This window comes from Phoxinus phoxinus (assembly GCF_949152265.1).
Source record: "Phoxinus phoxinus genome assembly, chromosome: 2".
NCBI lineage: Eukaryota > Metazoa > Chordata > Actinopteri > Cypriniformes > Leuciscidae > Phoxinus > Phoxinus phoxinus.
The window spans coordinates 12,636,600-12,647,511 of record NC_136877.1 but is presented as its reverse complement, the minus strand read 5'-3'; the positions used below and the strand labels follow the sequence as shown (position 1 = coordinate 12,647,511).

At 40.9% G+C, this 10,912-nt stretch overlaps 1 protein-coding gene across 1 annotated transcript; it reads left to right on the top strand.

Annotated features, from left to right (window-relative positions):
* The first annotated feature begins 1,389 nt into the window (after positions 1-1,389).
* LOC306988444 (E3 SUMO-protein ligase KIAA1586-like) lies at positions 1,390-2,703 on the top strand. Its single transcript, XM_079593448.1, has 2 exons — positions 1,390-2,572; positions 2,659-2,703. Exons 1-2 carry the CDS (start codon positions 1,781-1,783, stop codon positions 2,662-2,664), a joined length of 798 nt encoding a protein of 265 aa, XP_079449574.1. The 5' UTR covers positions 1,390-1,780; the 3' UTR covers positions 2,665-2,703.
* Positions 2,704-10,912: the final 8,209 nt, after the last annotated feature.

Here is a 10,912-nt window from a genome sequence, read left to right as displayed (position 1 = left end):
AAATATAGCTCTTGAGCGTACCGCCACCTCTCCGTGCGCCCAGAACGTGCTTTTAGCGTACCGGTACTCTCATTTGCACATTTGTTTTAATCCTTTGGCTGCGCTGCCACTTTTCAGAGCGCCCTTCACAATGCACGCTTCCTAATTCGTCCCACCGAGAGCAGAGACTACAATACCCATACACCCTTGAGTTTTACAAGTGAAAAGCGCATGCGTCGCTTTTGCCGTTGTCATGTCAACAACTCAACGTGGTCCGGAGAGGGTGTGTGAAACGCGCAACCATATAGTAATATAAACGTATAATAGCTGCAGTGATCGATCGGTTAAAATACAATGAACACTTAATATGCTCTCCTGGCTTCAGACTAGTAAAAGAACAAGGTCAGAATCAGAGGACTCGCTGGCTGACACCCCACCAAGCCAGAATGATATCGCTGCAGGTCAGACGCAAGCTAATGAAAGCAGCGCTTGTGCCGCGGACGACGGCATTTGTGGCGACGCGGACGAGATTGACACCACTTCTACCCATGACAACAGCCGCGTTAGCGAGCATGCGTGGCCAGAATGTTGGTCCCAAGCACAAGTCCGGTATTTCTCCACAAATTACAAGTGGCTGATGAGCAGAAATCAAAAGTTGGGTTGTAGTGTGTGTAGTCAAGTTTGTGCTCGCGTGGACATGCAGCAAGGGCAGAGAGTGTCACAGGAGTGGAGTGGGTGCTTAATCTCGTCTTTTGGAAGGGACAAGGCTGCACAACAAAACTCACTACGAAAGAAAATAAAAGAGCACAGAGACTCAATTTATCACAAGAAAGCAGTTGAAATAAAAGAGAAGGCAACACAAAATACAATGCAAAAACACATTGAAGATATGAGAAAGGCTGACTACGCTTCAACTTGCAATGTGTTTAGAACAGCTTATAAGATTGGCAAGCATGGGCGTCCCTTTACAGACATGCCAATAGATGTCCAGTTGCAAGTCTTAAATGGTGTCAAGATGGGCAGAGTTTTGCACTCTAATAACTCATGTGCAAATATACTGGATCACATTGCAGCTGAAATGAAAAAGAAGGTAGTCAATGACATAGTGATGAATGAAAGAAAATTGTGTGTGCTCATTGATGAATCCACTACTATAAGTGGAAAGTCTGTGCTTGTCGTGTGCCTGCGGTCAGCTATTTCCAGTGAAAATCCAGACACAATATTTTTTGAACTGATTGAGCTGCAGGGGACCACAGCAAAGGACATCACTGAAGCACTGTTAGGATGTCTTCATAATAATGGCTTTGACCCTCACTACCTACAGGAACATTTGTTGGCATTTGCTTGTGATGGAGCCTCAGTGATGCTTGGGAGGAAAGCAGGAGTTGCTGCGCAGCTTTGTTCCAAATTCCCTTACCTGTTTGTCTGGCATTGTTCCAATCACAGACTGGAACTGGCAGTTTGTGATGTTTTGAAGGAGGTAGGAGGAATCAACCACTTTAAAATATTTTTAGATCAGCTTTACTCCCTCTACCATGCATCCCCAAAAAACCAAAGGGAGTTAACCGAGAGTGCTCACAATGTTGGACAACGTCTCCTTGTGATAGGCCGTGTTTTATCAGTGCGTTGGGTTGCTTCGAGTGAGAGAACAGTGAAAGCAGTATGGGAGAACTACCAAGCTCTGCAGGTACACTTTACAAGTGCTGCTGCTGATTCCAACAGGGACTCGAGAGAGAGAGCAAAATACAAAGGACTCAATGATGTTCTCACTACTGTTTCTTTTGTGGTCAATCTTGGCATCATGTATGACGCTCTCACAGAACTCAGTGACCTCTCAAGAATGCTCCAGAGACGGGACATGACTTTGGATCAAGCCGACAGGCAGCTGGACCGACAAATCCGGGTGTTTGAGTCAATGGTATCCACACCTGGTCCCTACACACAAACTGCCATTGAAGCTGAAAAGAAGAAAATCTTCAGAAATGTATGCCTGCATGAAAATCAGAGAGTTATCAAAATCAACCATGGGCAATTTTTCCGTAGCCTGGCTGAAAATGTTAAGTGCAGGATGACTCCAACAACTTCCTCACATGTCAGTAGAACCTCATCTGAAAAGACAGATAGTCACCTCCTCTCAGACATCAAGGTCCTCCAGTCTGACTCCTGGCCTGCATCTCTAGATATTCAATATGGGGATGCAGCGGTCAGACGTTTATGTCAGAGATTCAGAGTTGGGGAGAGGGAAAGTGTCCTAGGATTTAGGGAGTATAAAGACCTCAAAGCTTCCAAGACACCAGAAGCCCTGAAGCCTCTCCTAAAAGCTGTCCACACCATTGCAGTATCAACAAGTGAATGCGAGCGAGCTTTCAGCTCAATGAATGATACTTTGACAGATAAAAGAAACTCTCTCGACATCAAAAGGCTTTCAAATCTGATCTTCCTGAAATGCAACGGACCACCCTTGGATCAGTTTAATGCACAAACATATGTGCAGACATGGCTGGCACTAGGGAGGAGAAGTGCAGCATCCACAAACTGCGAAGCCCAAAGTGAAAGGAAAGTGGAGCCCAAAACGTGCTGGAGCCTTTTCTCGGTAAAATGATTTGTACAGTATTTCTCATTTTTTATTTTGTGTAGTGTGATAGTATTTTGCTGACTCTGCTTTTTTATATTTTTCAGGGGTAAAGAAATGAACCATCTTCAAGACTCATGTTTATGTCCTACTGTTCTATGGTTACTATGTTATATAATTTATTTTATGTATATTTTGTTCAAATTTTTTTCAATAACCTTTTGCACATTTTATTTATGTTCAGTAGCTCTTTTTACAGTAGCTCTTTCTAAGGGTATTTTTTCAATACCCTTTTGCACATTTTATTTATGTTCAGTAGCTCTTTTTACAGTAGCTCTTTCTAAGGGTATTTTTTCAATACCCTTTTGCACATTTTATTTATGTTCAGTAGCTCTTTTTACAGTAGCTCTTTCTAAGGGTATTTTTTCAATACCCTTTTGCACATTTTATTTATGTTCAGTAGCTCTTTCTAGCTCAAGCAAATCCACAAACTAATAAAAGGATATATTATTTTGTATAAGGTTGTCTGTTGACTTCTTTATAAAAAACCCATTCAATATAATTGTTGTTACCCTTAGGGGAGGAGGGGAGTCAGCAAAAAAAGAAAAGAAAAAAAGAGTACCGGCACCTCTTTTGGCCCACTTAAAGCACTGGCTTGTGAGGTTTGTTTTTCCATATGAAGTCTAGAAAATTTTTGTTAATTCCTTTAGCAGTAGAGTCATTGACAAAAAGAGAAAGAGAAGGATATACAAAACGAGATAATCCTTCTGCTTTGGACAAAAGAACCCTCCCATAAAGGGAAAGGTATCTTTGGAGCCAAAGATTAAAGATGGTTTTGGTTTTCTTGACCCGTCCAGAAAAATTTAGCTGTTGTCAAGCTGTTAATTTTTTTGTTAAATAAATACCAAGATACCTTACAGTCTCTTTAACAGAGATACGATTGAAGAATCGTCACTTTTATAGAGCGTCATTATCTCACACTTGGACATATTCAGTTTCAATCCAGAAGCACATGAAAATTGCTCAATTACACTTATAGCCTTGGTTAATTGACTCTTATCTTTTAAAAAGAGAGTTGTGTCATCAGCCAACTGGGAGATTTTAATTTCTCTATCAAAGATGGATATACCTTCCAAGCTTTGTTCATAGATAATACTTAATGATAAAAGTTCTGTAACTAAAATAAACAAAAAGGGGGAAATAGGACAGCCCTGTCTAACACCACGGGTAATGAAAAATCTCTTAGAAGTATTAAAGCTAATTAAGACAGAGCTGCTAATGTCTTTATAAAAACATTTCAATAATATTAACAAAAAAGTCACCAAAACCAAATAACTTGAGAGTCTGCAAAATAAATTCATGCTCCAGGGTGTCAAAAGCTTTATAAAAGTCTAGGAAAAGAATCATGGCTTTAGAATGTATAAAATCCGTATAGTCCAAAAGATCTAAAATAAGTCTTATGTTGTTACTAATATGTCTATCTTTTATAAAACCTGATTGTGTCTCTGCAACAAACTGATTAAGTTTGACCTTTAATCTATTAGCAAAAACCAAGGCTAAAATTTTATAATCGATAGTTAGGAGCGTAATTGGACGCCAATTATCTATTAAAAGAGTGTCCTTGTCTGGTTTGGGGATAAGGGAGATAGTGCCTTGTTTCATTGAAGCTAACATTTCTTTTGAATCAATACATTCTTTATACATACAAAGCAATGGTTATTTGATTAACTCCCAAAAATGAATATAAAACTCAACAGTTAATCCATCATTGCCTGGAGATTTTCCTTTCTTCATTGAGTGAAGCGCTATTCGAATCTCCTCAATAGTCAAATCAGAATCACAGAAGGCTTTAAAGTCATTATCAATAACTGGAACATGAGCTTGAACTTTCTTAATAAAATTGTTGCAATTGTGACTATCAAACACAGATGTGTAAATGTTTTTGTAGAAGTCTGTGACAAAATTAGATATCAAATTAGGATCTGTGCAGTTGACACCATTAATATTAAGAACAGTCAAAGAATTTAGTTTGCAGATCCTCTTCTCTAAAGCGAAAAAATAACTAGAATTTACTTCTCCTTCTTCCAGCCATTTAGCCCTAGACCTAACAAAGGCACCTTTGGCAATATCTAGATATGCTTGATTAATTTGTAGATTTAATTGTTTTAATTCTAACTCCTCTTCCTGAGATAGATTACCTATCAATAAAGAATTTACTCTTTCCATTTGTTTAGTTATTTTTTGACGTTTTTAAATCTTTACTTCTTTTTATAGCTATTTGTCTAGCTCTGTATTTAAAAAAATCCCAATTGGCTCTGTACTCATTATGAATTTTATCAGAAAACATGGTTAATTAATTTTTTTATATTGTCATTGAAGATCTTATCATTTAAAAGACAGTTATTAAATTTCCAATAACCACGTAACTTCCGACTGTCATCATTACAGCCTAATTTTAAGATGATTTGTTTGTGATCAGAAAGGGGAGCGTACGAATGAGATACACTTTTAACAAATTGCAGGGCTGAAGATGAAACTAAAAATAAATCAATTCTAGATTTTAAAGACATTTTACCATTTGACCAAGTAAAGTCCTGTGTGTCAGGATGAAAAAAACGCCAAGGATCTGTGAGGGAGAGAGAAGAACATATTGATAAAATATTATTAGAATTATGATTAATATTGAGACCTTCATTGCTTCTAGGAGGAAATCTGTCCAGTGTGTTATCTAAACATTCATTAAAATCACCGCCTAAAATTAGAAAGGAGCCCGGGTGTTTATTCAGCAATTCTGTCAATTTACAAGTAATTTGAGAAAATAATATTTTGTTAGCAGAGAGGGAGTTACAGCCATATACATTGCAAATAATAAAAGTTGAGTTATCTTGCTTTAACGTCATAATAATCCATCTACCTTCACTTGAAGTTATTACCTCCAGAATTTGTCCCTTAAATTTGTGCAGAAGAATTGAAACCCCAGCTGAGTGATTAGAACCATGGCTATAATAAATTAAATTTCCCCATTGATTCTTCCAGAATTTAACATCCAACTGAAAAAAAATTTAATCAGTTTCGCAGCTTTTACAAAATAAAAAAAATAGCTTTCCTCTTTACCACATCACGCATACCTCTAACATTTAAGGACATAATAGAAAATTAACTGAACTTGAAATCCATAACAAGTAGGGAAAAAAAGAAAAAAGAAAAAACGAGAAAAATAAAGTATGTACTACCAACGACTGAAGAAACTGTACGGAAACCTTACCTTAAAGGAAGGAATAATATACAACCTACTGAGGTCATAGAACAAACAAAATGACTTATCTTTAACTTAGATAATCACTTCTTAAATATGACTCCCCCACCCCGGGGAAAAATAAAATAAAAAATGGCAAAATAACTGGCAAACTGTGCAAACATATTAATCAGTGCTAACGAAAATCAAAACAAGATAAGAGTAAAGTTTAGAAATAAGTATTAAGATTGGAACATTAATAAATCAGTCTTTGACCAAACATATGAGGCATTCAGCTAAAATACAATAGCTTAACACCCCCTCAACCCAGAAAGAACGGAAGAGTGCAAAGCAAACTACTTCACATCGGCGAAATCAAATCTCTTCCCGTCAATTAGAGCAAACGATCCACGGAAAGAGGCCTTTTTCCCTTCATCTCGGGCTTTCTTTACCATGGGCCAAAGTTTTTCTCTTGCCACCCTGTCCTCTGGGGATAAGGCCTCAGTGAGTCGCAGCTTGTTGTCGCGGAGGAACTTGCAACATCTGGCACCTTGCCAGACAGCATCCCGCTAACGACGAAGAGCAAATAGGATAATTATAGATCTGTGTGCACCATAATTTATTCGCGGCCCGAGACGATGGGCGATATCCACTGCATCCTCCATCCTCTCACTGATTCCAGGTACCACCTTGCCAAGGATATTGATTGCAACACACCGGCTATCCTCTCCATCTTTTTCCTGCACCCCGTGCAGCTTCAGCGTCCACCTCCAACTGTACCGCTTGCAGTCTCCAACCTCTTCTTTCAAAGTTGTGTTCACCTGTTTAAGATTCTGGATCTCAGCAGACACGACTTTCAACGCCTCCTTGTGACTAGTCACCTCAGTAACAAGCTGATGTACGGTCGAAGACAAACTTTCAATCTGCGTTACAGTAACGGCGGTTGTCTTGTCGATTGTTGAAATTTTTTGGAACATCTCATCGCGAAACTCGCGAATAGCCGCCAAAATTTCAGCAGACGGGTCATGGCCCTCACTGTGCTCGCGCTTAGACTTTTTCAAAGTTGGCTTAATGGGGGTGTCAGGAAGAGGAGTAGCAAGGAGATCACAAAGTTTGGGTTGAGAGTCAAACCATTTGTTCGTTGTCTCTTCCATCTTCGATTCGTTTTTGTCCTCTGATGAAAAGGTAGCTTCCAGGGTAACGTTACATGCACTTTGAACATGATCCATATTTGACTCACGTGCAGGCACTGACACGGTAGCAACTGGAGCTTGTTTATGTTTTCTTCTGCCCATAAATTCGGTTCAAAGTGAGAGATTAATCACCAATCTCATGTATTTGTTCATTCATATAAAATATGTACACTATGCTGGTTGTAATATCATCCAACCTAAAACTTTCCGGACGACACTTCAGAAACACCTCCTACCTCGCTGCCATCTTGGCGCGACTCAGACAGGTGATGCTGCCAGTTTGGTGATAGTAGGTGATGATGAAACAGATATAGCGGGGGAGAAAGGTGATGCTGCCACTTTGGAGATGATAGGTGAGGGTGGCACAGATCCAGATGCAAAGACAGGCGATGCAGTCACAGGTGATGCAGCCACTTTGGAGATTGTAGGTGAGGGTGGCACAGATCCAGATGTGGAGGCAGGAGATGCGGCCACTTTGGAGATGATAGGTGAGGATGGCACAGATCCAGATGTGGAGGCAGGAGATGCAGCCACTTTGGAGATTGTAGGTGATAATGAAACCGATATAGCGGGGGAGACAGGTGATGCTCCCACTTTGGAGATGATAGGTGAGGATGGCACATATCCAGATGCAAAGACAGGTGATGCAGCCACTTTGGAGATAGTAGGTGAAGATGGCACAGATCCAGATGCAAAGACAGGTGATGCAGCCACTTTGGAGATGGTAGGTGAGTGTGGCACAGATGCAGATGCAAATATAGGTGATTTAGGCACTTTGGAGATGGTAGGTGAAGATGGCACAGATCCAGATGCAAAGACAGGTGATGCAGCCACTTTGGAGATGGTAGGTGACGGTGGCACAGATCCAGATGCAAAGACAGGTGATGCAGCCACTTTGGAGATAGTAGGTGAGGGTGGCACAGCTCCAGATGCAAAGACAGGTGATGCTGCCACTTTGAAGATGGTAGGTGAGTGTGGCAAAGATCCAGATGCAAAGACAGGTGATGCAGCCACTTTGGAGATGGAAGGTGAGGGTGGCACAGATCCAGATGCAAAGACAGGCGATGCAGTCACAGGTGATGCAGCCACTTTGGAGATTGTAGGTGAGGGTGGCACAGATCCAGATGTGGAGGCAGGAGATGCGGCCACTTTGGAGATGATAGGTGAGGATGGCACAGATCCAGATGTGGAGGCAGGAGATGCAGCCACTTTGGAGATTGTAGGTGATAATGAAACCGATATAGCGGGGGAGACAGGTGATGCTCCCACTTTGGAGATGATAGGTGAGGATGGCACATATCCAGATGCAAAGACAGGTGATGCAGCCACTTTGGAGATAGTAGGTGAAGATGGCACAGATCCAGATGCAAGGACAGGTGATGCAGCCACTTTTAAGATGGTAGGTGAGTGTGCCACAGATCCAGATGCAAAGACAGATGATGCAGCCACTTTGGAGATGGTAGGTGAGTGTGGCTCAGATGCAGATGCAAATATAGGTGATTTAGGCACTTTGGAGATGGTAGGTGAAGATGGCACAGATCCAGATGCAAAGACAGGTGATGCAGCCACTTTGGAGATGGTAGGTGACGGTGGCACAGATCCAGATGCAAAGACAGGTGATGCAGCCACTTTGGAGATAGTAGGTGAGGGTGGCACAGCTCCAGATGCAAAGACAGGTGATGCTGCCACTTTGAAGATGGTAGGTGAGTGTGGCAAAGATCCAGATGCAAAGACAGGTGATGCAGCCACTTTGGAGATGGAAGGTGAGGGTGGCACAGATCCAGATGCAAAGACAGGTAATGCAGCCCCTTATGATATGGTAGGTGAAGATGGCACAGATCCAGATGCAAAGACAGGTGATGCAGCCACTTTGGAGATAGTAGGTGAGGGTGGCACAGATCCAGATGCAAAGACAGGTGATGCAGCCACTTTGGAGATGGTAGGTGAAGATGGCACAGATCCAGATGCAAAGACAGGTGATGCAGCCACTTTTAAGATGGTAGGTGAGTGTGGCACAGATGCAGATGCAAAGACAGGTGATGCAGCCACTTTTAAGATGGTAGGTGAGTGTGGCACAGATGCAGATGCAAAGACAGGTGATGCAGCCACTTTTAAGATGGTAGGTGAGTGTGGCACAGATGCAGATGCAAAGACAGGTGATGCAGCCACTTTGGAGATGGTAGATGACGGTGGCACAGATCCAGATGCAAAGACAGGTGATGCAGCCACTTTGAAGATGGTAGGTGAGTGTGGCACAGATCCAGATGCAAAGACAGGTGATGCAGCCACTTTGGAGATGGTAGGTGAGTGTGGCACAGATCCAGATGCAAAGATAGGTGATTTAGGCACTTTGGAGATAGTAGGTGAGGGTGGCACAGATCCAGATGCAAAGACAGGTGATGCAGCCACTTTGGAGATGGTAGGTGAAGATGGCACAGATCCAGATGCAAAGACAGGTGATGCAGCCACTTTGGAGATGGTAGGTGAGGGTGGCACTGATTCAGATGCAAAGACAGGTGATGCTGCCACTTTGGAGATGGTAGGTGAGGATGGCACAGATCCAGATGCAAAGACAGGTGATGCAGCCACTTTGAAGATGGGAGGTGAGGATGGCACAGATCCAGATGCAAAGACAGGCGATGCAGCAGCTGGACAGTTTTTTTGTGATGCAGTAGATGTTGATCTTTCAGACACAATCTTGTGTGGAATACGTGGCATCTCCTCAGTGTACAAATTTCAAGTGGTCAATATTAATTTTTGGCCAAATGACCCCTCTCTCATCTATCAGATCAGCATTCTTGCCTTTAATGTTTTTAATTTTGTATGGACCCAAAAAATTTGGATCCAATTTTCCGCCTTTTCTTTGCTGGCTCCGAACATTACACCTCCATACCTTGTTGCCCACAGAGAATTTAACTTTCTTTGCGTTCTGTTCTTTCCTTGTCATTATTTTTTTAACCTGAGCAGTGTGGGTAAGGGCAGTTTGAAGAATTTCATCAAGTTTCAGGACATCCTGTCATTTTTTCGATTCCTACGACAGCTTCAACAGAGCTGTCAATCTGAAAAAAAAAGAACATTTGCTTCTAGTTTAAAATACCTGATCATCTCAAATTCATGTAAGTTTATACTGAATGCAATACATACACATAAAAATGAAACCAAACACAGAAGACAACAAACACCCACTTGACAATTTTCAGGGACCTCAGAGGGGTACCGTGCCTCACGACCAAACATCATATAAAATGGAGATAACTTTGTCGTCATCTATTTTTTGGTCCTTAGTCCAAACATGACAGCATCAAGGTGTTTGTCCCACTCCTTTGTTTTTTTGGAGACCAATTTGCTGAGAGCCCTTAAACATTTAATTGACATTAAAATAGTTTTAGCAGAAGATACTGTCTCTATAAATATCTTTGAATACCATATTTATTTTATAACAGTTCTTGCTAATGCCATTATAGCTTTAAAATAACCAAATAACATTTTCTAATAGGCTTATGTAAAAAAAAAAAGAATTAAAGGATATTTGTATAAAAATGTATGTACAGTATAAATGTAGTACCTCTGTCCCATTCATCTTTTCGACTAGACCGTTTTTTTTTTATTATAATCAATTTAGGCAAATATTTTTCAAAACTACATTTGAGCAGTACAGCTTTTATTTACCTGATTAACAAACTCCCTCCCTTGGTCTGTAAGTATGCGTTTTGGTGCCTCAAACTGATAAAAAAAACTTAATAATACATTTTGTGACCTCCTTTGCATACTTACTTCTAAGTGGATAAGCCTGTGGCCATTTGGTCAAGTAATCGATCATAACGCAAATATATTGATGGCCACTGTCTGTGAGGGTGAGTTTCCAATCAGATCCATCCCTAAAAGTCCAAAAGGGTGTGTAACCTTGCAAGAAATGTGGTCAAGGATAATTAG

Coding starts and splice junctions, on each gene's coding strand:
- LOC306988444 (XM_079593448.1), top strand. CDS start 1,781: ATGTATGACGCTCTCACAGAACTCAGTGACCTCTCAAGAATGCTCCAG.